The following is a 25,777-nucleotide window of genomic DNA, read 5'->3' as shown; positions in this document are numbered from 1 at the left end:
GAGTTGGTTGAGGGGCAGATTTTTGGACCATTAGGATCTCTTCTAGGGCAGAAATTACCTGTGCAAGAGGGGTAGGTTGCACCTGAACTGAAGGGGGACTATTATACAGGCGGGCAGCTTTGTGAGTGCTACTCAGTTGGGTTTAAACCTGATTGGCAGTGGCAGCGGGATCCAATGCATGGGTGAGGCAGGTGGGAGGCTGGAAGTCAGATGGAAGTTAATAACAGCCAACTCAGTGGAAAGGATTGACATGAGCATAGCTGGGAGCGAGAAAAGATGGATTACATTGCATTCATTTCAATGGCTCTTCAGAGGTCTGACAGGTAAGGCAGTTGAACTTGGGGCATGGAAAGGTATGTGTAACTGCGACGTTATAGCCATTATGGAAACATGGCTAAGGAAACGACAGGATGGCGGCTTAATGTAAAAGAGGTGGAGGAGTTACTTAATTGATAAAGGATAAAGGAGAACATTGGGCCAATGGTTGCCTGTATCAATGAATTTACAGTGCAGCAGAAGTTTCTGTGCTGTGTGCATCCCTCTCAACCCTTCCGAATTTGGCGGAAAGTTTCCACTTATTTCATTTCCGCCATTCTGATTTCGCCTCACATTTTTCCGCAAAACAGTCGGTAATTGCAATTTGTCAATTCGGCCACTAGAGGTCGCTAGGGGTTCCGCGAGAAATCCCCCGCGCCCTGGAAGTCTCTCCGAAAATGTGGCACCTAGGCTGGGCAAGGCAGCCAATCTCGACCTCATCGGGACTTCCATGGCCGATTGGTGGGTTGAATTTGCAACCTGCGGCCGGGGCTCTGGAACTCCAGCCCAGCTGGAGCCAGCACATCTATCCCCATAGCCGACTTCCTTGGCCGGTTGGATAAACCAGCAAAGCTCTGGAACCAAGAGTGCCAGAAAATCAGCAAGAATATAAAACACAGCAGAAAAGCAATTTACCACCTTTTTGGGCTGATTATCAATTTATGTGCGAATTTACTTCAACAAGTACTTCCATATGCTTAGTCGAGTCGCATATATCAACTCTTTCTTCATAACTTAATCATACATTTTATGACCATTGTTCTTTTATTCAATACCAAGAGAATTGACATGTGTAAGGAAAAAGCAAAATAGAAAAAACAAAACAAAGCAATTTTTTCTTCGTGTTGCAAAAAGTATTTCTGTTCAATGACCTTTCTATAAATAGCAGAATATACTCATGATAGGCCTGTCATTATACATGTAGTCCAAGAACTACAGACTGTTGGAAATAATAGTCGTTTTTCACAATGAATATAGCGCAACGCGTATGCGTATTTGGCGTGCTTACTTTTTTTTGCTGAAAAATTGCATTACGCGCCATATTATGAATTTTGATGTAAAATTCTGAATTTTGGACATCAAAATTATGAATTTGTCAAATCAAATGTTGGGAGGTCTGTGCGTGACTGTTCAATGCAGTGGACTCTGCAGTATCGATAACCCATGCATACGTAAATACATACATTCAAACAAATAAACAAATACATAAATAAGTGAGGTTGAAGTGAGGATGAAGCAATACAATAAAATACAAAAATTCTGATTGTGTAAAAAACATATAACATTTGGGTAAGTCTGGCAAATTGGCAATAGGTAGACAAATTAGAAACATCGGCAGAAGAATAAAGATGAAACGCAGAAAAATGGTTTCAGAGAGAAGGTTATCAAAACTTGAAGCAAATAACTGGAGACGTTTAATGGGACAAATATTGTAACAGTTTAAAATTAAACTTCAGAACTAAAAGGAAAAGTATGAAAAATAGGGAGAAAACCGCATTAAAGTGGATGATCCAATTGCAGTTGCAGTCATGTGGATGTTTTGGGTTGAATGACTTCTACTGTGTTGTAAATGCAATGATACAATGACAAACATTATCATCTCAACTGAGCAAATTTTTCTGACTCGTGGTGAATGTAAGAGAGGACTGAAAACAGAAATGCAGTTAGCTCAGAATAAAATGAAACATATTAAATACTTTTAAACGATTCATTATTTATGATTTCAATTTGCAATCATCCTTCTAAATTGTCCCAAATCACATCAAAAATAGAAACAAAACACAGACTTAGTCTGGTGGAGCCTTATTCAATTCTATGATCTGGCAACCTTCTTCAAAAAATAAGTTTTGGCTTGAAGTCAGTGGTTCTAAGGGACCCAGCAGACTCAATGGCTCTGCGTAACAAAGCTACTGATAAAATGGGCCAGATGATTATCTTCTCTTGCTCATTCAATGTTCCTCATATTTCTTTTGGGTCAGTGGTGAATCTGCTCAATGAGCTCCTGCTAACCATCAGCCAACTTCTAAATCTTCAGCATCCAATTGGAAGTTTTCAAAACTGATCTGCTTACGTGGGTTAAGAAATTAAAAAATGGGATGTCGCTTGAGACTCATTACTGTTAATGGTTTGTTCAAAATGCAGGTGAGGCTCTGCATATCCTACAAGTCACCATTCCTGTCTATGGGAATTCCCTAAGCAATTAATTAAAAGATCCTAATAAAGAAATAGCTCGATTTTTTTTTACATTAAAAAGTTAACTTAATTTAATTGGAAATTTCCATTACAATATCATGTTTAATTGGAAGCAAACAAAAATGCACATCATAAGTTATTTTTTATCAACAATCATGTTTACCATGTTATTTTGAGGTATTGTGTCTGTTGGTCAATGGCTTTAGTTGAGAATAGGGCAATTCTAACAACATTGTGAACAGTGAATGCAGTACACTAGATTGGAAGAAGTGCAAGTGAATTGCTGCTTTGAATGGATGGCAGGAAGGAAAAAAAAGAGGTGAAAGGCCGTGTGTTGTGTCTCCTGCAAGTTGCTTAGCAAGGTGCCATAATACAAGGAATGGTCTGAGGGGACAAAGAATGGACCAGAGAGTCACAAAGTGAATGATCCCTTTCAAATGCTGAGAGGGAGTGGAGGGGAATCTGTGTCTGATGATGGAATTTTATTGGACTTAATGGAAATTGTGAAGGATGATCCAATGAACGCAGAGGGCGGTCAGTTAGAACATGAGGACAAGAGGAACTCTGGTCAGGAGGATCATCTAAAATAAAACCCCAGAATCCAACCATCCACACTTGACATTCAATAGCATTACCATTGCGGAGTGAGTGCTGGTTATCACAAATGGGAAATACACTGGGAATCACAAATGAGCAGAAACATAAGTAGAGCAGCCCCATAAATGGCAATGCCTCTCAGAGGGGGGGATCATACAACAATTGAGTCACCACCTTAACACCACAAGACATTCACCAACAACAAAGCACACACCCGACTTGTGATGGAATAGTCTCTTCTTGCCCAGATGGATGCACCTCCAATAAATCTCAAGAAGCACAACACCATCCAATGCAATACAATCCACTTGATTGTCACCCTACCAACCTCCCAATACATTCAATTAAGGCACCATTACTGTTGTATTTACTATCCACACATGCATGGCATTGCTAGTCAGGCAACACCTCCTTAAACACTGGCCTTCCTACCAAAAAGGTTTGGAGCAGGAGGAGGCCATTTGGCCCTTCGAGCCAGTACCGGCATTCATTGTGATCATGGCAGATCATCCACAATCAGTAACCTGTGCCCAACTTCTCCCCATATCCCTTGATTCCACTAGCCCCCAGAGCTCTATCTAACTCTCTCTTAAATTCATCCAGTGATTTGGCCTCCACTGCCCTCTGTGGCAGAGAATTCCACAAATTCACAACTCTGGGTGAAAAAGTTCCTTCTCACCTCAGTTTTAAATGGCCTCCCCTTTATTCTAAGACTGTGGCCCCTGGTTCTGGACTCCCCCAACATTGGGAACATTTTTCCTGCATCTAGCTTGCCCAGTCCTTGATACAGGAGCAAGCGATCACCTGCAAATTCCTACATGGAAATATCACCAACAATTTGTCCTGGATCAACCACATTGAAACTATGACCAAAAAAGCACCCCAACATCATGACTTCATAAGGAGACTAAGTATGTCTGGCATGTCTCCAACAGCTCTTATCAACTTCTACAGATATACGATAGAAAGCACACTATCTGGTTTATCAGATAGTGCCAACAGCTCTGCCGAAGACAGCACGAAATTGCACAGAATTGTAGCTGTAGCTCAGTCCATCACACAGACCAGCATCGGCACTACCGTCTCTATCGGCACGGTGGCGCAGCGGTAGAGTTGCTGCCTTACAGCGAATGCAGTGCCGGAGACTCAGGTTCAATCCTGACTACGGGTGCTGTACTGTACGGAGTTTGTACGTTCTCCCCGTGACCTGCGTGGGTTTTCTCCGAGATCTTCGGTTTCCTCCCACACTCCAAAGACGTACAGGTTTGCAAGTTAATTGACTGAGCAAGTGTAAAAAAAAATTGTCCCTAGTGGGTGTAGGATAGTGTTAATGTGTGGGGATTGCTGGGTGGCGCGGACCCGGTGGGCCGAAGGGCCTGTTTCCGCACTGTATCTCTAAATCTAAAATCCCCCAAAAAACTTCAGGCTGCTGAGCGAAGGCAGCCAATATAATCAAGGACCTTTTTCACCCGGTCATTCCCTCTTCCTCCTTCTCCTGTCAGGCAGATGATACAAAAGCATGTGCCACCAGATTCAGTAACAGTTTCTTCTCTCCTGTTATGAAATTACAGACAACCCTTGTTATTACGGACCATGGAGGGGGAATGGTGACCGTTATTGGCAATTGTCCGCTACAACTGAGGAAGGGATTCACTTCGATTTATCACAAAATGCTGGAGTAACTCAGCAGGTCAGGCAGCATCTCGGGAGAGAAGGAATGGGTGACGTTTCGGGTCGAGACCCTTCTTCAGACTGATGTCGGGGGTGGGACAAAGGAAGGATATAGGTGGAGACAGGAAGATAGAGGGAGAACTGGGAAGGAGGAGGGGAAGGGAGGGACAGAGGAGCTATCTGAAGTTGGAGAAGTCGACGTTCATACCACCGGGCCGCAAACTGCCCAGGCGAAATATGAGGTGCTGCTCCTCCAATTTCCGGCGGGCCTCACTATGGCACTGGAGGAGGCCCATGACAGAGAGGTCAGACTGGGAATGGGAGGGGGAGTTAAAGTGCTGGGCCACCGGGAGATCAGTTGCGTTAATGCGGACCGAGCGCAGGTGTTCAGCGAAGCGATCGCCGAGCCTGCGCTTGGTTTCGCCGATATAGATGAGTTGACATCTAGAGCAGCGGATGCAATAGATGAGGTTGGAGGAGGTGCAGGTGAACCTCTGTCTCACCTGGAAAGAATGTTTGGGTCCTTTGATGGAGTTGAGGGGGGAGGTGAAGGGACAGGTGTTGCATCTCGTGCGGTTGCAAGGGAAAGTGCCCGGGGTTAGGGTGGTTTGGGTAGGAAGGGACGAGTGGACCAGGGAGTTGCGGAGGGAACGGTCTCTGCGGAACGCAGAGAGGGGAGGGGATGGGAAGATGTGGCCAGTGGTGGGGTCCTGTTGTAGGTGACGGAAATGTTGGTGGATGATATGTTGGATCCGCTGGCTGGTGGGGTGGAAGGTGAGAACGAGGGGGATCCTGTCTTTGTTGCGAGTGGGGGGATGGGGAGCAAGAGCGGAGCTGCGGGATGTAGAAGAGACCCTAGTGAGAGCCTCATCTATAATGGAGGAGGGGAAGCCCCGTTTTCTGAAAAACTAGGACATCTCGGAAGCCCTAGTCTGAAACACCTCATCCCGGGCGCAGATGCGGTGTAGACGGAGGAATTGGGAGTAGGGGATAGACTTTTTGCAGGGGACCGGGTGGGAAGAAGTGTAGTCCAGATAGCTGTGCGAGTCGGTGGGCTTGTAATAAATGTCCGTCACTAGTTTTTCTCCTGTGATGGAGATGGTGAGGTCCAGAAACGGGAGGGAGATGTCAGAGATAGTCCAGGTATATTTAAGGGCAGGATGGAAATTGGAGGTGAAGTGTATAAAGTCAGTGAGTTCTGCATGGGTGCAAGAGGTAGCACCAATGCAGTCGTCGATGTAGCGGAGGTAGAGTTCGGGGATGGGGCCAGTGTACGTCTGGAACAGGGATTGTTCGACGTACCCGACAAAGAGGCAGGCGTAGCTAGGGCCCATGCGAGTGCCCATAGCTACGCCTCTGGTTTGGAGGAAGTGGGAGGAGTCAAAGGAGAAGTTGTTGAGGGTAAGAACCAGCTCTGCTAGGCGGAGGAGAGTGTTGGTCGATGGGGATTGGCTGGTTCTACGGTCGAGGAAGAAACGGAGGGCTTCGAGACCATCCTTGTGGGGGATGGAAGTGTAGAGTGACTGGACATCCATGGTGAAAATGAGGGAGTGGGGGCCTGGGAACCGGAAGTTATCCAGGAGATGGAGAGCGTGTGAGGTGTCTTGGACGTAGGTGGGGAGGGATTTGACCAGGGGGGATAGGATGGAGTCGAGGTAGGTAGAGATAAGTTCGGTGGGGCATGAGCAGGCAGAGACACTTCAATCAGGGATTCACTTCAATCATCCAGCAGTTACTCCATGAAAGAACGAGTTGTTTTCAAATACAAAGTTATTTTTAACAGCTAAAAATGTATTTTTGTTACTGCAAGCTAAAAATACTAAAGGCTGTTTGCTACATTGTTTAATAGAGTATCATTGGACAAGTGTCGAAGCACTTGCTTGTCAATTTCAATGGCTTCTCACAGTGTAACCATCATTAACTTGTGTTCTGATAGAGACTGTGGTGCTTGATTGCTGTGGCAATGCTCCATCCACTACAACTGAAATTTGTTATAAAGAGGTCCTTATTGTTGAGGGTAGACTGTATTGAACAGTCCTCCCATAAACCAAGGTGTAGACACAATCTTCCAATCTACCTCAATGAGGAAATTGGACTTTTTGTAACTGTTAAGCCACAATACTGCAAAAATTATATTCTGCACTCTAGTATTTTCCCCTTCTTGTTCCCCATCTGTTCTACTTGTATATGACTTGATTGTACTTGTGTTTAGGATGATTTTATTTGATAGATAATCCGCAAACCAAAGCTTTTCACTCTATCTTGGTACACATGGCAATAACAGACCATTAACAACACCAATTTTAACAGTCTAAAAGTATAACACTTAGTGGCAGTGAAAATAAGCCTGAGTAATGAAAAAAAAGGACATTTATTTGTATTTCAAACAAAATATTATTTGCTTTCCAGTGATATTTCTACTCACCTGAATGCACAATATAATCAGAAATACTCATCATGGGCTTGGGTGTGGTTTAAAAGCTACTGGTTTGATTCTTCTCCATTATGTCATCAATAGTGCATTGTTGTTCATGGGACCTTGAAGTTTCTAAATTAGCCACGCTTCTTACTTTAGAACATTACATTCAGATTCATAGGCTGAGATAGCCCAAACAGGCCATACTGCCCAACTTGTTCATGTCAACCAAGTTGCCCCATCTTAAGTTTGTCCCATTTACCTGCATTGGCCCCATATCCCTCTGTCTTTCTCTCCATGTACTAGCCCAAACAACTTTTAAATGTTCTTATTGTGCCTGACTCAACAACTTTGTCTGGCAGCTCATCCAATATACCCACCACTCTTTGTGTGAAAACGTTACCCCTCACTTTTCTATTAAATCTGTCCTCTCTCACCTTAAGCCTGTAGTCCTTGCTTCCCCTACCCTGAGAAATATGCTCAGTACATTCATCCTATCTATTCCCCTCATGATCTTAAATACCCCTATAAGATCAACCCTCAGCCTCCTGCGTTCCATGGAATAATGCCCTAGCCTGCTTAACAAACATACATTAAAAAGTACAGCACACGAACAGGCCCTTCAGCCCACAATGTTTGTGCTGAACATGATGCCAAATTAAACTGATCTCATCTGCCAGTAAATGATTCATATCCCTCTCTTCCATGGCCTATCTAAAAGCCTCTTAAACACCGCTATCATATCTGCCTCCACCACCATCCCTGGCAATGTGTACCAGGCCCCCACAACTCTCTGTGAAAAAACTCTAAATCTCCCTATAGCTCAGACCTTGAGTCGTGGCACCCACCTCATAAATCTTCTCTCCTTTCTAGCATATAGCTTTTTCCTATTACAGGGTGACCAAGTGCAACCTCACCAATGACCTGTGCAACTGTAACATAACGTCTCAACTTCTATATTCAGTTCTCTGACTGATGAAGGCTGAAGGACCAAAAGCCTTCTTCCCACACTGCATGCATGTGACACCACCTTCAGGGAACTCTGCACTGCTAGATCCATTTGCTCTACAGCACTCCTCAAGGCCCCAACATTCACTGTAAAAGGCCCTGCCTTGGTTTGACTTTCCAAAATGCAACACCTCACAATTATCTGAATTGAACTCCACTAATGATTCCTTGGCCCACTTGCCCTTCCGATCAACACCCCTCTGTAATTCTTGATAATCATCTTCACTCTCTATGATAGCATCTATTTTAGAGTAATCTGCAAACTTTCTAATCATGCATTCTAATCATGCATTGTGCATTCTTATCATTTAATTAATCGTAAGTGCTCTGGGACTTTGTCAGATTGTAAAAAAATCTCAAAAGAAAGTCTCCTAGGATTTGCCAGTTTAAGAGCCTGATATCATTTTTTCTAGCGTAAATAAATTTCACTGTTAACATGTCTTACTGTGCAAGGGGTTTGCATCCAAGGTTCTCCGTCAATCTGCATTGGTAGGAACTTGCTGGTTCTGAAAAGCAAAGGAATTAATGACACGGTCACATGAGAACTCCTGTTAAAATTACAGCAAAAACTTTCAACACTTTTATGTATTAGGTCTGATCTTACATAACCGTTATGATTATGCCCGGAATGGCTTTCTTCACAATGCACTGAAGTATTTGTCCAATTTTGTGTTTTATGCTGGTTTACAAAAAAAATACACAAAGTGCTGGAGTAACTCAGTGGGTTAAGCAATATCTTTGGAGAACATAGAGAGATGCGATTTTGGGTCAGGAGCATTCGTCAAACTTGAAGATCAGAATGACACCTTAAATGTGAAGTGTAATTGCTTATTGGTGCAAGTATTATTTTTGCCTTAATTAAAGGTTCAAATTTAACTTGAAAAGTTTGCAATGCTGAGGGAGATTTTATATCTACTAAAAAGATATTCTAAATATTCAAAAGACACACACACATAAAACATAAAAAGGCAATTTAAAAGTTTTATTTTACTCCAAAAGTTTCCAATCTGGCATAAAGACTTCACAGATTTTTCATTTTAATATTTTTGCATTAATTTTGAGATTTAATGAGCCTAAGGTAGGAGCGGGAATAACAAGCAGCTCAAGAAATTTAGACTTCATCATTGCAGCCAGAAATAACTTGATTATGCTGACTCTCTAAATTGAGACCTCCGTCTGCCCAGTGCATAGGATGACAAAATCAGCCTTCGTCAGGCAGCCACAGACTACGGTTTATCATTGCTGGATTAAAAACTGTGGGCTTGCTTGGAAAAAGTCTGGTGAATTTTGCCATGTCAGCGTTTTAACATAGTGCTATTTAATAACTTCAGACCATATCCACTATCATTCATTCTAGGACTGTTGAGATAGATTGAATTGTACCTGATGGTCACCAAGGAGCACTGAGCCAGCCTTTTCCCTGCACTTTTTAACCCGGTATAGATCTGTCCCATTTCCATGGCCCCTTCCAGGCCGATCACTTCAAACAACTGGTCACTTACATCTGAAAAAATAGATGGTAAAATTCATAATCCAGGAATGCAACAATGCTTTCAAAATGTAATAGTTCTCAAAAAGTTCCCTGCTTCATACTCTGCAAAACTTTTCAATGCTCCTTTTTGTTGTGGCCGTTCAGCTCTCCTAATTACAAATAGCTAGAATTAAATCTCAATTTTACCATTAGACAGTACTTTTCACTTCAATAAATTCTAAATTGTTTTGAACCAAATTTCTAAATACATTCTAACATGATCAATTCAATTAATCTGGAGACAAATTCTTCAAAGGTATGCATGTTTTTTTGGGGACCAAATTCATAGCAGAAAATTACCTACCATTAACTTTATTAATGCATTGCACATAATGTTAACAGAAATGTGTAGGAAAGAACTGCAGATGCTGGTTTAAATCGAAGGTAGACACAAAATGCTGGAGTAACTCAGCAGGACAGGCAGCATCTCTGGAGAGAAGGAATGGGTGACGTTTTGGGTCATAGAAACATAGAAACATAGAAAATAGGTGCAGGAGTAGGCCATTCGGCCCTTCGAGCCTGCACTGCCATTCAATATGATCATGGCTGATCATCCAGCTCAGTAACCTGTACCTGCCTTCTCTCATTACCCCCTGATCCCTTTAGCCACAAGGGCCACATCTAACTCCCTCTTAAATATAGCCAATGAACTGGCCTCAACTACCTTCTGTGGCAGAGAATTCCACAGACTCACCACTCTCTGTGTGAAGAAATGTTTTCTCATCCTGGTCCTAAAAGACTTCCCCCTTATCCTTAAGCTGTGACCCCTGGTTCTGGACTTCCCCAACATCGGGAACAATCTTCCCGCATCTAGCCTCTCCAACCCCTTAAGAATTTTATATGTTTCTATAAGATCCCCCCTCAGTCTTCTAAATTCCAGCGAGTACAAGCCCAGTCTATCCAGTCTTTCCTCATATGGAAGTCCTGCCATCCCAGGGATCAATCTGGTGAACCTTCTCTGTACTCCCTCTAAGGCAAGAACATCTTTCCTCAGATTAAGAGACCAAAACTGCACACAATACTCCAGGTGCGGTCTCACCAAGGCCCTGTACAACTGCAGCAGAACCCGAAAATCTGAAAAAGGGTCTCGACCCGAAACATCACCCATTCCTTCTCTCCAGAGATGCTGCCGGTCCCGCTATGTTAACAGAAATGCCTGATTAGATTTTTCAGGTTCAGGAAAAGATCATGGTGTGAACAGCTTGCAACGTGTAAAATGCCCGTAAATTGAGAAAAAAATGTTTATATAAAACATGTGTCAGGGAGATAGGGTGGAGGAAGAATGTGGCAAAATCAATGTTCTGTGGCACAATGAGTAATTGGTGCATTTATGTTTGCAATTTTTTAATATTTATTATTTTGGCCCAGAAAATATTGGAACTAACAAATGGGGTTGTTCAAACATGTGTCCTGAGTGTTTCAAACTGAAAAAGAGAGATAAATGCATATCTGGTGGAAGAATAACTAACTTCATCACTGGTCATGTGGTTGACTGCTAGAATTTGCCAATACCTTAATGTTAATCGTAACAGGTAGACACCACATATTTAATATACATGGAGACAAGCAGCGTGGTTGAGAGACAAATGGAGGTACATAATACTTGCATACCAGACTGGTATAAAAGTTGCAGAGATCAGAAACGGAATTCTGTTCTTTTTTTGTTTGGTGGTAGAACTTGTCATGAATTATAACATAGAATATTTATGCAAAGGCAAAATGTTACTATTTGATTCCAAGCAAATGATTTGTTTGTGGTGAATAAAATTCATGTTATTGGTCATGTGGTGTTACAAAGACTTTGCTGGTTTCACGATTCAAGAGTGTTTAACTGTCATATTTACCAAATACGGAACAATCAAATGCTTCTTTGCAGCAACATAACAGCGGTAAACATAGAGCTCATAGATAACATGATAAAGATTTTTTTTAAATCAATAAATTAACAACCCCAATATTAGTGCAAAAAAAGCCCAACATCCTGAATGCAAGATAGTTTGTCGTTCATAGTTTAGTTGAATACATAGTTGAACATGTAATGTTCAAGAGCCTGATGGTGCTATGATCCAAATATTTTGAATTTAAATAAGGATTCTGCCTCTGTTTCACTTTCCTCCTTTAGGATTCTGCTCTAATAATTCCTTATGTGGCTCATTGTCAATTTGTACTTGGTAACTCTTCTGTTACCCGGGAACACTCTGCTACGTTCTTTGCAACATTCAAATATTTGTTGTTTCATGAAGAATAGCAGTAGTCATTTTTGTTCAGTAAACAAAGAGTTTATAATTACAATAATTACATATGAAAGTAAGCGTGCAGGTACAGCAGGCAGTGAAGAAAGCTAATGGCATGTTGGCCTTCATAACGTGAGGATTTGAGGACAGGAGCAAAGAGGTCCTTCGGCAGTTGTACAGGGCCCTGGTGAGACCACCATCTGGAGTATTGTGTGCAGTTTTGGTCTTCTAATTTGAGGAAGGACGGCCCTGGGATGGAGGGACTGTCATATGAAGAAAGATTGGAAAGATGAGGCTTGTATTCACTGGAATTTAGAAGGATGAGAGGGGATCTTATAGAGACGTATAAAATTATAAAAGGACTAGACAAGCTAGATGCAGGAAAAATGTTCCCAATGTTGGGGAGTCCAAACCAGGGGACACAATCTAAGAATAAGGGGGAGGTTATTTAAAACTGAGGTGAGAAGAAACTTTTTCACCCAGAGAGTTGTGAATTTGTGGAATTCTCTGCCACAGAAGGCAGTGAAGGCCAATTCACTGGATGAATTTAAAAGAGAGTTGGATGGAGCTCTAGGGGATAGTGAAATCAAGGGATATGGGGAGAAGGCATGCACAGGTTACTGATTGTAGATGATCAGCCAAGATCACAATGAATGGCGGTGCTGGCTTGAAGGGCCAAATGGCCTCCTCCTGCACCTATTTTCTATGTTTCTATATGTGGCAATATTGTATGCCACATTATATTTTTTATGATAAGAAAAAATAACAGATTTACTAACTCTTGCTTCTGGTGCAGTGATTGTAAATTTGAGCATTAAATTCAGAGGCTACCATTCAGTTTTAGATTTATTCATTTTACTTTCAGGAAATTATCAATAAACCCACACAGAGAATAGGAATGAATAAAAATACAGGAACATTAAAGGGACAACAGTTCTTAACAAAATCATAGAGTAAACATCAGTTTGTATTGCATTTTACATACATTTGTGGCACATTTTAATGTTCTATTTAGCTAAATTGTTTCACTAAGCCGAGAAACTGATTTTAATGGGAGGGTTTAAAGACAATTGGCCTCAGTCAGGAAAGGCACAGGTTTCATCAAATCTCTTATGCATATAACGACACAGAAGGAGGCCATGGAAACGCAAAAGATAACAGATGCTGGAATGTGGGACATAAAACAGACTGTTGGAGTAACTCAACAGATCAGGCAATATCTGTGAAGGGAAATGAACATTCAGCATTTTGGATCAACAACCTTCCTCTGGACTGGAAGGAGGCGATTCAGTCCATCAGGTCCATGATGTGTCCCAGCATCTCCCTGTATTCCTGAAACCTGTTCATTCATACATGCAACTCGACTCCGTTTTATTATTTCTGTGATCAACCTACACAAAGGGGTAATTTCACTTACACCACAGTTCAAAAAGTTCTCGTTTAGTCCAGGTGAAGGTGTAGATTCAGTATTGGTCTGTGTTAATGATCCAATGCCAAGCAGTACCTACAACAATCACACCTCAGCATTCCTGAGACCTAAATTTGTGGATTTTTGACTATTTACTTTTATTTCTACATGTACAAAAAGCAGTTCACCCGGATGTGCTTCTTACATGAAAAATGACCGACACTGAGAATGGTGCGATCCTTGTAGTCATTAATAACAGCCAGAAAGTTTTTTTCACTCTTGAGCTGATGGACAAAGAGTCATTTGCGTGCATGAATATCTCATAATTTTGTAAAAAGGCACCTGTTGTCATTTCAAATCCAAGTTTGAAGTGAATGAGTACTGATTTCTAAAGTTGAAAATCGTCCATGCTATAACTCCAATAAATATGTGAATCTTCAGACCATTTTAGTTCCCTTAAGAAAGCTAGGACTGGTGTGCCTTATTCAATGACTAAATGGACTTATCAAATATGTAGCTTTGTACTCAGAATGCAACAAAGTGCGTAACAGACTTCCTCCAAAAGCTATTCTAAGCTTTTTTAACGTTGGGTTAATGCCAGGCCAATGTGTCAGCTCTCAACACACGGCTCTAGATTCACCAAGGCCATCAGCAAACTAGACACATGTTTGGCTTATTAAGATCCTAAATTGAAAAGTTGTATACAATGGGAACAATCCAAAAAATAAGCATAGTAATTTTACTCTTCCTCACAGGTAGGTCATTTATTCCATCTTGGTGTGGGAAACCCATGCACCAGGTATATGTGCCCCACAAAAGACAATTAAACAAATCCTCCTTTAATGCAGTCAGACAAGAAGGATCTGTCCCTGACAATGATCCAGAATGAAGCCTTATTCGGTGTTCTGTTAGAATCACAATAGGAGAATCCTTGCTGTGAGTCTGTCAATAACATTTCCTCTTAATAATAAATAACTTAGCAAAGCAACAGGAAGCAACTTGGTCAGATGGCTGAGAAGCTGTTGATAAAATGAATCCACTCAAAACAGAATCATGAAAGCAGATCTAGAAAACAAGCTGAATTAAACATATAAAAATAGTGCCCCCATGAAGTGCAAGAACTTGTGCCAACATGTGGAAACAAAACTTGCATGGGCAGGGCGGTGGGACAAAACTGATGCTGATCAACAAAAAAACCTGGCAAGTGAGCATTGCTTGCAGCACCAATACCATAAACAGATTATACACTTCTCACTGTCTAGCACTCTCTAATGGAGAGGAACACTTCATTTTCTGTTGCTGCTCCTTAATCAGAGTCATAGAGTGTTACAGTGTGGAAACAGGCACTTCGGCCCAACTTGCCCACACCGGCAAAAATGTCACAGCTAGTCTAGTCCCACCTGCCTGCTTTCAGTCCACATCAAACCTGTCCTATCCATGTACCTGTCTAACTGTTTCTGAAACGTTGGGATAGTCCTCCTCAACTACCTCCTCTGGCAGCTTGTTCCATACACCCACCACCCTTTGTGTGTAAAAGATACCCCTCAGATTCCAATCAAATCTTTTCCCCTTCACCTTAAATCTATGTCCTCTGGTCCTCGATTCCCCTACTCTGGGCAAGAGATTCTGTACATCTACCTGATCTATTCCTCTCATGTTGATGCTCCTTGTTCTCTCCTGTATGTATCTGACCTATTGCCTTTCTCCGCCATTATTTATTCCCCCCCCCCCCCCCTTTAATGGAATGTGTTCTCTCTATTACAGTCTCTTTTGTTGTCTTGTCTTTAACCTAAATTTGTTTTTGTTGTCTCTCCTCTTTGCTGGCTTATTCCTTCGCAGCAACCAAACCAATGGAAATGGTGACTGGAAACTCTCAAGATCAGCAATGAAAGACAGCAGGGCCATAGGCAACATGAGGGACAGGGCAAAACCCCAATTGATAATTTATGTCTATCGTACAAACCACACAGCTATTTCTTTCCAATGAAGGTGGATGGACCATGGAACCCATTATTTTAAATTGCTCTTCAATGATTTCAATGTATTCCCAGTGTACTCTAAAAACAGTTGTGTGGAGTAATCTGACAAAACTTCTGTGGCATTAATTAAGATTTGCATGAAAAAGTGCAAAACTTGTGGATGATGGAGAATGGATGGGCATTTGGGCGAATAAAAACAGATTTACTCAGACAATGATATGCTAGAGGAGGTAGTTGAGGCAGGTACTATTGCAATGTTTAAGAAACATTTAGACAGATACATGGATAGGGCAAGTTTGGAGGGAAATGGGCCAAACGCAGGCAGGTGAAATGTGTAGATGAGACATGTAGGCAAGTTGGGCCAAAGGGCCTGTTTCCACACTGTAAGACTCGATGACTCTATGAACGTACTCTGCTCTTCTACTACTGCCAGTACTCCAATACAATAACAGGATTGTCCAACCAGCTAGATCCAAAATGCTGGAGTAATTCAGCGGGACAGGCAGCATCTCTGGATAGAAGGAATGGGTGACATTTCAGGTCGAGACCCTTCAGTCTGAAGAAGGGTCTCGATCTGAAACGTCACCCATTCCTATCCAGAGATGCTGTCTGTCCTGCCGAGTTAGTCCAGCATTTTGTATCTATCTTCTGTGTAATCCAGCATCTACGGTTCCTTCCTACACATTTTGTCCAATTAGATGTTAGAATCAAGTTACCCAACAGTGGTTGACCACAGCCCAGCAGGGGCCTCTTAAGTGTTCATGTTCTTGGAGAGTAGTACTGCAAAACGAATGTGAAAATGATTGGTTTCTTAGACAATCTTGCTTCTGAGAAGTTATGATGTAATTTCTTGTAGGATTCATTTCTTTGCTGACATGAATATAAAAAGCTGGCATAAAAAGCTGCTAAGTGGGTAGTGCAAGGAAGTGTAGCAAATTAATAGAAAAAAACAAATTCAATGCATGACAAGCTTTTAATTTGCCATCTTCATTTCACCTTGTCATGCAATATAAACATACCGAGTCTCTAAGCAATAAGAAGAAGAGTATGGCATGGGGCGGAGTGCAGGAATACACAGCATTCAAGGACCAATGTACAGTGCCCTCCATAATGTTTGGGACAAAGGCACATCATTAATTTATTTGCCTCTGTACTACACAATTTGAGATTTGTAATAGAAAAAATCACATGTGGTTAAAGTGCACATTGTCAGATTTTATTAAAGGGTATTTTTATATAAATTGGTTTCACCATGTAGAAATCACAGCAGTATTTATACATCACCCCCCCCCCCCCCCCCCATTTCAGGGCACCATAATGTTTGGGACACATGGCTTCACAGGCGTTTTTGCTCAGGTAATTACTCAGGTGTGTTTAAATTCCTCCTTAATGCAGGTATAAGAGAGCTCTCAGCACCTAGTCTTTCCTCCTGTCTTTCCATCACCCTTGGAAACTTTTATTGCTGTTTATCAACACGGGGACCAAAGTTGTGCCAATGAAAGTCAAATAAGTCATTATGAGACTGAGAAACAAGAATAAACCTGTTAGAGGTATCAGCCAAACATTCGGCTTACCAGAATCAACTGTTTGGAACATCATTAAGGAGGAAGAGAGCACTGGTGAGCTTACTAATCGCAAAGGCACTGGCAGGCCAAGGAAGACCTCCACAGCTGATGAGGAAAGAATTCTCTCTATAAGAAAGAAAAATCCCCAAACACGTCCGACAGATCAGAAACACTCTACAGGAATCAGGCGTGGATTTGTCAATGACCACTGTCCGCTGAAGACTTCATGAACAGAAATACGGAGGCTACACTGCAAGATACAAACCACTGGTTAGCCTCAAAAATAGGATGGTCAGGTTACAGTTTGCCAAGCAGTACTTAAAGGATCAACCACAGTTCCAGAAAAAGGTCTTGTGGACAGATGAGACGAAGATTAACTGATATCAGAGTGATGGCAAGAGCAAAGTATAGAGGAGAGAAGGAACTGCCCAAGATCCAAAGCATACCACCTCATCTGTGAAACACGGTGCTGGGGGTGTTATGGCCTGGGCATGTATGGCTGCTGAAGGTACTGGCTCACTTATTTTAATTGATGATACAACTGCTGTTGGGAGTAGCATAATGAATTCTGAAGTGTGTAGACACATCCTATCAGCTCAAGTTCAAACAAATGCCTCAAAACTCATTGGCCGGCGGTTCATTCTACATAGAAACATAGAAGTATAGAAAATAGGTGCAGGAGGAGGCCATTCAGCCCTTCAAGCCAGCACCGCTATTCATTGTGTTCATGGCTGATCGTCCACAATCAATAACCCGTGCCTGCCTTCTCCCCATATCCCTTGATTCCACTAGCCCTAGAGCTCTATCTATCTCTCTCTTAAATCCATCCAGTGATTTGGCCTCCACTGCCCTCTGTGGCAGAGAATTCCACAAATTCACAACTCTCTGGGTGAAAAAGTTCCTTCTCACCTCAGTTTTAAATGGCCTCCCCTTTACAGCAAGACAATGATCCCAAACATACTGCTAAAGCAACAAAGGAGTTTTTCAAAGCTAAAAAATGGTAAATTCTTGAGTGGCCAAGTCAATCACCCGATCTGAACCCAATCGAGCATGCCTTTGATATGCTGAAGAGAAAACTGAAGGGGACTAGGCCCCAAAGCAAGCATTAGCTAAAGATGGTTGCAATACAGGCCTATCAGAGCATCACCAGAGAAGACACCCAGCAACTGGTGATGTCCATGAATCGCAGACTTCAAGCAGTCATTGCATGCAAAGGATATGCAACATAATACTAAGCATGACTACTTTCATTTACATAACATTTTTGTGTCCCAAACATTATGGTGCCCTGAAATGGGGGGACTATATATAAACACGTGACAATAAATAAACATTATCATAATCATAATCGTGATTTATTAGCCAAGTATGTTTTGCAACATACGAGGAATTTGGTTTGCCATACATTCATAACAAAAAGCCAACAAGCCACACAACTACATAAAAATTGACATAAAGATCCACTACAGCGGCTCCTCCACATTCCCCACCGTGATGGAAGGTAATAAAGTCTATCTTCTTCCCTCCTATCCTCCCGCGGTTAGGGGAGTCGAACCATCCACAGCTGGCTATCGAGCTCCCTCATCAGGGCAGTCAAAGCTCCCGCATCGGGACGGTCGAAACCTGCTGCTTGCAGTACTGGAAATCGTTCCCTAGCCGGGGACCAGCGAGCTCCACGATGTTAAAGTCCGCACCAAAGGTAGTAATAGGAGGTGTACTTAGGGCAATGCTACCAAGTGATACTTAACCACCAATAACCTGTTCCCTGATGCCCGCTTGTTTTTTTTACCAACACAACTCAACCTCAAACCAGATCGCAGCCTCGATCAAAATATAGACCAGAGAGCAGAATCACAAAGTGACAGCGGAAGAAGAGGCAAAACTGACTTTGCATAAATGACCAAGTACATAAGGAGCTCTGGTAAAAACAAAGTTAATAGGCATTTAAGAGAACTGTTCCAGTGAATGGAGACATACATCATACAAAGGAAGACATTTGTGGTTGTTGGATGTCAGTCATCACAACCTAGGATATTGCTTCATGGGTTCCACAATGTAGTGTTCTTGGTCCAACCATCTTCCACTGTTTTCTTAAAGTCCGCCTTCCATTATAAGATTGTAAGTGGAGATATTTTATGATGATTACACAATATTCAAATTCCCTTTAAAACTCCTTAGCAAATGCAAAACTGCATGACTACACACAATAAGACCTCGAGCATATTCAGGGAAAGGCTGAATAGGCAAGTAATACTTGCATCACCAAGATATCAGACCATCTCCAGTCGAGAAGAGAGTCTAACCAAACATCCTTGACATCAAAGGGCATTATCATCAGCAATTCTCAAACCATCAGTATCTTGTGGGTCTACCTTGACCAGAAATTCAGCTGGACCAGCCACATGGGTACTGTAGCTAGAGTAGCAGGTCAGAAGCAAGTTATCTTATTCACCTCCTGATCTCCCAAATTCTTTCTGCCTTCTGGGCGGCACAAGCCGAGAGCCTGATGGAATACTTTCTGCTTGCCTGGATGACTGTGCCCCTAATAGCACTCTGTTACACAATCTGGCATCATCCTCGTCAAATGCAGTTCATTCGTTTGGCATCCCACACACCATCTTAAATATTCAGTCACTCCATTGTTGGCATATGGTGGCTACAGTGTGTACCATCTAAAAAAAATCACTGCAAAGCGCAAGGTTTGCAGAAAGCTGTCTTGCCCTTACACTTTCTCATGCGGTGGAGAAACTCCATTCTTTTTCAATTATTCAGAGACTAAAAGTGTGTTTGACTGTTCGAAAAAAAAAAACACCTGGTTCGCTCAAGCCAGCCTTGCCAACAATGCCAGGATGCATCTACAAGGTGAAACTCTTGGAATAATGACAGCTTTCAAGGGTTTCACACATTGAGGCATCGTAAACAACCCATCGCTGAGATGAATTCCACTTGCTGACACACAGGATGGCAACATGTTGGCCACATACCTGTCACTGTGCATCTGCTCCTCCACTGTGTAAGGTCTGAAGAATACTTCTGTGTTTATCCAAGAAGATGGCAGAGTACATTAGGGGAAAACCCAAGGTAAAGGTGTGCTGAAGAAGTTCAGTACCTTTTCCCTTCAATGTTTCCCTGGACATTCGTGCATATAGTTCAAGAAAATAACTGCAGATGCTGGTACAAATCGATTTATTCACAAAATGCTGGAGTAACTCAGCAGGTCGGGCAGCATCTCGGGAAAGAAGGAATGGGTGATGTTTCGGGTCGAGACCCTTCTTCAGACTGATATAGTGCATATAGTTCAGTTCATTTCAGTTCAGTTTATTGTCACGTGTAGCGAGGTATAGTGAAAAGCTTTTGTTGCGTGCTAACCAGTCAGCAGAAAGACAATACATGATTACACTCGGTCCATTTACAGTGTATAGATACATGATAAGGGAATAATGTTCAGTGCAAGGTAAAGCCAGCAAAGTCCGACCAAGGATAGTCCGAGGGTCATCAAAGAGGTAGATAGTAGTTCAGCACTGCTCACTGGTTGTGGTAGGATGATTCAGTTGCCTGATAACAGCTGGGAAGAAACTGTCCCCGAATATAATGTTGAAAGTTACTAAAAAAACAAGCACTGTCAGTACCTTTGGATAGAAAAATTGTCCTGTGTTATCACTGGAGTTAATGGTGACTGTATGGCGAGTCCGAAACTTGTTGGTTGTAGAATAAGTTTATTGCAGCCGCAATATTCGAATACAGAGTTAAACAACAAGGTAAAGGACAACCATCACAAACTTACTGTCTTCCTTGAAGACTTCGCCGAACTGACTAAATCGGGCGCCAAACGCGCACATGACATCGCTGGCCAATCAGCGATGTCGCTCCCTGGACCAATCCCCATGGTCGCGTTCCCACGTGACCTCGCTGGCCAATCCGAGGGTTCGACGACCTGGACCATTCTCTATGGTCACTACAACTGCATATATTGAATGACTGGGGCGACTAGGCTTGTATACGCTGGAATTTAGAAGGATGAGAGGGGATCTTATTGAAACATATAAGATTATTAAGGGATTGGACACGTGAGAGGCAGGAAACATTTTCCCAATGTTGGGGGAGTCCAGAACCAGGGGCCACAGTTTAAGAATAAGGGGTAGGCCATTTAAAACGGAGATGAGGAAAAACGGTTTCAGTCAGAGAGTTGTAAATCTGTGGAATTCTCTGCCTCAGAAGGCCGTAGAGGCCAATTCTCTGGATGCTTTCAAGAGAGAGCTAGATAGAGCTCTTAAAGATAGCGGAGTCAGGGGGTATGGGCAGGAACGGGGTACTGATTGTGAATGATCAGCCGTGATCACATTGAATGGTGGTGCTGGCTCGAAGGGCCGAATGGCCTACTCCTGCACCTATTGTCTATTGTCTATTGACAAGAGAGAATCCTTGATTTATAACACAAATTAGACTTTGCCTGAGGAAGTGGATTTTTCCAAATAGAGTCAGAACATCATACTGTGCAGAAACAGGCTCTTCAGCCCAACTCGTTCATCACATATAGTTTAACATCAATTATTGGCGAGATTTTTAAGTAAAAAAATCAAAGGAGAAATTACTCATCATTTAGGAAAGCTGAGTATAATCATATTTGACAAATTTACTCCAATTTTGTGAGGATGTGGCAGGTTTATAGAGGGAATCTGTGGTGTATTTAGTTTTCCAAAAGGCATTTGACACAGTGCAACATAAAAGGCTGTTGTATAAATTAAGTGTCCAAGGTATTGGAGGAAGAATGTTAATATTAACCGAAAACTGCTGCACAGAAATCAGAGTTAAAAAAAAGGATCCTTTTCTGGCTGGAAGGATGTGTTTAGTGAGGTATCATCAGGAGTCGGTTAAAGGCCCTAAATAGTATATTAATCACCTGGATGTGGAAACAAAGTGTAAGGATTCATCCCGTATTATTTGGGATATGGGATGAAATCAGGTCACCTGGAGGATCCCATGCAGTCATAGGGAGAACGTGCAAACTCCACACAGACAGCAATTGTGGTCAGGATTGAACCCTGGGTCTCTGGCACTGTGAGACAACAGCTCAACCAGCTGCACTTCTGTGCTCCCTTATGATACGTGAAGACTTGATAGCAGACAGAGAAGGATGAAAAAGATAAGCTGCTCTGGTTTAACATTTTGCAATTATTAACACCCAACAAAAAAAACACAGGTTTAAAAAATTCAGGAAAATTATGTACATACATTAATTATTATCAAAGCAGTGTGCTTTGAAACAAAGTGATAATACTGTGCGAAATAAATATGTTTTTTTTCCACTTAAAATCTCTCAACACAATATAGTAACTGTTAATGATGTGTTGGTGCCTTTAAAGATGTCTTATACTTAAAGCTGTAATTGAATTATTAGATGAAATCAAATAATTGTGAATATGACAGATTAAAATTGCAGAAAATTAATCCTGGCTCTCTCTTATTTGCAGTAATTTGCAAAAACCAGTAGAAATGATCATGTGAGTGATCCTGTAAGGCCAAGAGTGAAGCTAGAGATCCCAAGAGTTGCTCAGAGAAGTGCCAGATATCTTGGGAGTCGGAGTTCTGGTGACCTTCCAAAATGCACTGTCCAACAATTGAGGTGATTTGACCCATTGTCGTATAGTCCTGATATTGTGGAATCCACAATGTCACATTTCAAGTTGGGTGCAGCTTTTACAGAAGACAAAACATGAATAGGCGAAAGTCCTCTTCACTTTGCTTTTTTTAGGAGTTTATAATTTACCTCCAGAACATGCCATATCGTATTATGAGGCTCTAAAGTTCTTTCATATACAAGACTTCTTATTAACAGAAATTTTGCTGCACTGCATGCTAGCAAAACACAGCAGGTTGGAGGTTTCCTGAGATGTGTTGCCATATGCTGAACATATTGGTTTTACTGAGGAAATCGACCTTCCCCATTGTTCTGGCAACATGCAAAGCCCAGTCAGTAACTGTATGTATGTTGTCTTGGGTATTGAATCCAGTTAGCCCTAGCACTCCCAACTATGAAAAGAATAAAAAGAAACAAAAAAATGCTACTAATTATGGTAGAAGGTAATATCTTGAGGTTTCACTAATCTAAGCTTGGCAATACTTTTAATCCTCAAACAATGAACAATTGAACACATTTCACCCATGTTTAATATTAAAATCAAAATCCCAAAATAAAATTCACTGATAGTACAAAATCATTCTGTTACATAGTTCTAAGCTCCTAAAATCAGTTGAGGAAAATTAGCTTTTTATAAAAAAAGTCTTTACTTTATGCCATTTGTATGAACACTGAAAGAAAAAAAAACCCATCTCAATGCATTTCAGGGCACAAAATAAGCAAGAATGAGCACTGAAACTAAAATGAAAGCCCCCCTTCTCTGTGTGTTCACAATGTGTCTGCTATGTATCATTAAGATTAGGCTTTGAAGGGTGGTTGTTTCTTTTCCCTCCCTCTGCTTATTTTCAATGTGAATTAGCTTGCAGGCTGTGTGGGAATGTGTACATAGTGCACAGCATCTCCGCCTTTTCTATAAACTCTGCTGCTTCACGTGTCTCTTCACATTACTGCAGTGTGAAAACAAGGCCTGGTCTCATGAATGAGTGCTGATGTCAGCAAATTGTGAATGGCACTCAGTCAGAGGGGGCTGACCTGACACACTCATTTCTAATGATGGGATACAATCACCAAGGAAACACCCTGTTTATTTCCTCTTTAAATTTAGAAAGCCTTGCGCAGGACTGCAAACAGTTCAAAAATCATTTTCAGGACGTTACAGACCTTGATGTTAAAGATCTGCATTGTTTTTGTTGGCCGGACCCTAAAGCTTCATAATGTGCTTTTTCATGTTTTATTCCCCATCAGACTTTTTGCAATATCCAAGTAAACAGTAAGTCAAATAAGCCCTCTATGTCCAGCAAACATCAAAAATTCTTCATGGAGTTGCTTTAAAAAATTAGGTACTAGACCACCCGTGGACCCTTTGGGTTCCCGTTGTGATGCCAGTAAAGTACTGTGTAATTTTGTCATCTCTGTTAACTCCAAAAACTGCTTGATCACTCCCCTTCAAGGTGTACTTGATCACGTATTTGATCAACTTTACAGAGGAGCATATTTCAACGTTGATGTGGCATTTGAACAACTACAATAGTTGAGCATTATAGGGCACCACCCAATGAGAAGTAATAGGTCAATTTTGGTATCCTTCTTGATGTCCCTGAAATCCTCCCAGATCTGGAGATCTTCTCCTGTACAGAGGATATGAATCATCTTTTAGCGTCCTTCTTGATGTCCCTGAAATCCTCCCATATCTGGAGATCTTCTCCTGTACAGAGGATATGAATCATCTCCACACATTGTCCTCTCGATAAATGGCTTTGGGAATCTCTTACTGCAACTTCCATTCTTCCAACATGGAGAGTTGTTGTGGCAGTACGGTCCATGAATCATGTGCTTCAGTGCCAGTTCATGCAACTCAGGATCTGCTGGTGGGTCTGGTATTTCAGTTTGCACTAATCTTTCAAAATCTTGTGGTCTTGGCTTACTCGCTTCGTCAAGCCACAGCAGACAGTGCAAATAAGTATACAAGATGAGATTTTTAGTAACGTGGAAGTATTAGATCAAAATGGCGATCTCATCTTGTATATATACATGTATGTTCCCGAAATATCTTGCATACATTTTCTCCACATCATACTTATCCTGTTTTTCCTGAAGCCATTGACCTTCAACTAGGGTATCTTTTCATGGGCAGTATTAGTTCTCTGGTCCAACATCCATACTAATCCAGCAGGCTGCAGCCTGATAATATACTCGGTACTCCGCTGAGATCAGGTAACTCATCACAGGTGAAGACTTAAGCATTGGAATTCTGGACTGTGATTTTGTCCTTGTCCACTCAAGCTTCTATTGTAAGTTGCTTTACCAGTCCAGATCCGTTCATTTAAAAAGATCCATACTTGGGAATTCCTTCCCTAAATCTTTCCATCTTTCTTTTAGGAAATTTCTTAAAACCTATCCCCTTGACAAAGTGTTTTTAGAAGTCATATAATTATAAATTATTAAAAACATTTAAACTAACTTAATTCAAATAAAGCGCTCTGTTTACCTTTCCACCGGCAGCTGATTTCTCCCATTCATTTTAATGGGAACGACCCGCGGACCCATTGGGTTCCCTTTGTGATGCAAGATGAACACGGAAGTGGGTTCCCATTGTGACGCAAGATGAACACGGAAGTATTAGATCAAAATGGTGATCTCAAAATGGCAATCTCATCTTGTATATATAAACGTATGTTCCCAAAATACAGCCAAAACTTGAACAAAACTTGACACTGCACACCGCAGGCAAATGGTGAGTATGGTGCCCCTAAAATTGTTGCGCTATCGTGTACCGTTTTGGCTGCATTTCGGGAACACTCATACTTACATACAAGATGAGAGTTTAGTTATATATATATATATATATATAGAGAGATAAGAATCTGCATATGCTGGTTGACAAAAAGAGGGCACAAAATGCTGGAGTTAACTCAATGGGTCAGGCAGCATCTCTGCAGAACAGAGAAAGGGTCCTGGCCTGAAAAGTGACCAATCAGTTTGAAGAAGGGTCCTTACCCAAATGATCAACTATCCATATTCTCCAGAGATGTTACCGGACCCACTGAGTTACTCCAACATTTTGTGTCTTTTTTTCTTTCAAAAATTGTTCAATCTTCGAATTAAATTTCTGGTAGTTAGGTATATGGTCCGAGAAACAGTATTTTGCCTTGAGATGTAGTTTTGTTGTAAAATGGCTCGACCTACAATTTGTCTTCCCAATCCAGTGAGTATCTGACACAC

General features: G+C 41.6%; 1 protein-coding gene across 2 annotated transcripts in view; it reads right to left on the bottom strand.

Annotated features, from left to right (window-relative positions):
* Positions 1-25,777, bottom strand: part of dgkb (diacylglycerol kinase, beta) — a 506,131-nt gene that overhangs the window by 37,841 nt on the left and 442,513 nt on the right. For both annotated transcript variants that reach the window (XM_078421953.1, XM_078421946.1), the window contains exons 23-24: positions 9,584-9,704; positions 8,646-8,706 (exon numbers count right to left, since the gene is read on the bottom strand). In XM_078421953.1, coding sequence (XP_078278079.1) covers positions 8,646-8,706; positions 9,584-9,704 — 182 coding nt within the window. The remainder of the gene's footprint in view (positions 1-8,645; positions 8,707-9,583; positions 9,705-25,777) is intronic.

This window comes from Rhinoraja longicauda, chromosome 2, assembly GCF_053455715.1.
Source record: "Rhinoraja longicauda isolate Sanriku21f chromosome 2, sRhiLon1.1, whole genome shotgun sequence".
Taxonomy (NCBI): domain Eukaryota; kingdom Metazoa; phylum Chordata; class Chondrichthyes; order Rajiformes; family Arhynchobatidae; genus Rhinoraja; species Rhinoraja longicauda.
This window is presented reverse-complemented; position numbering and strand designations above follow the sequence as displayed.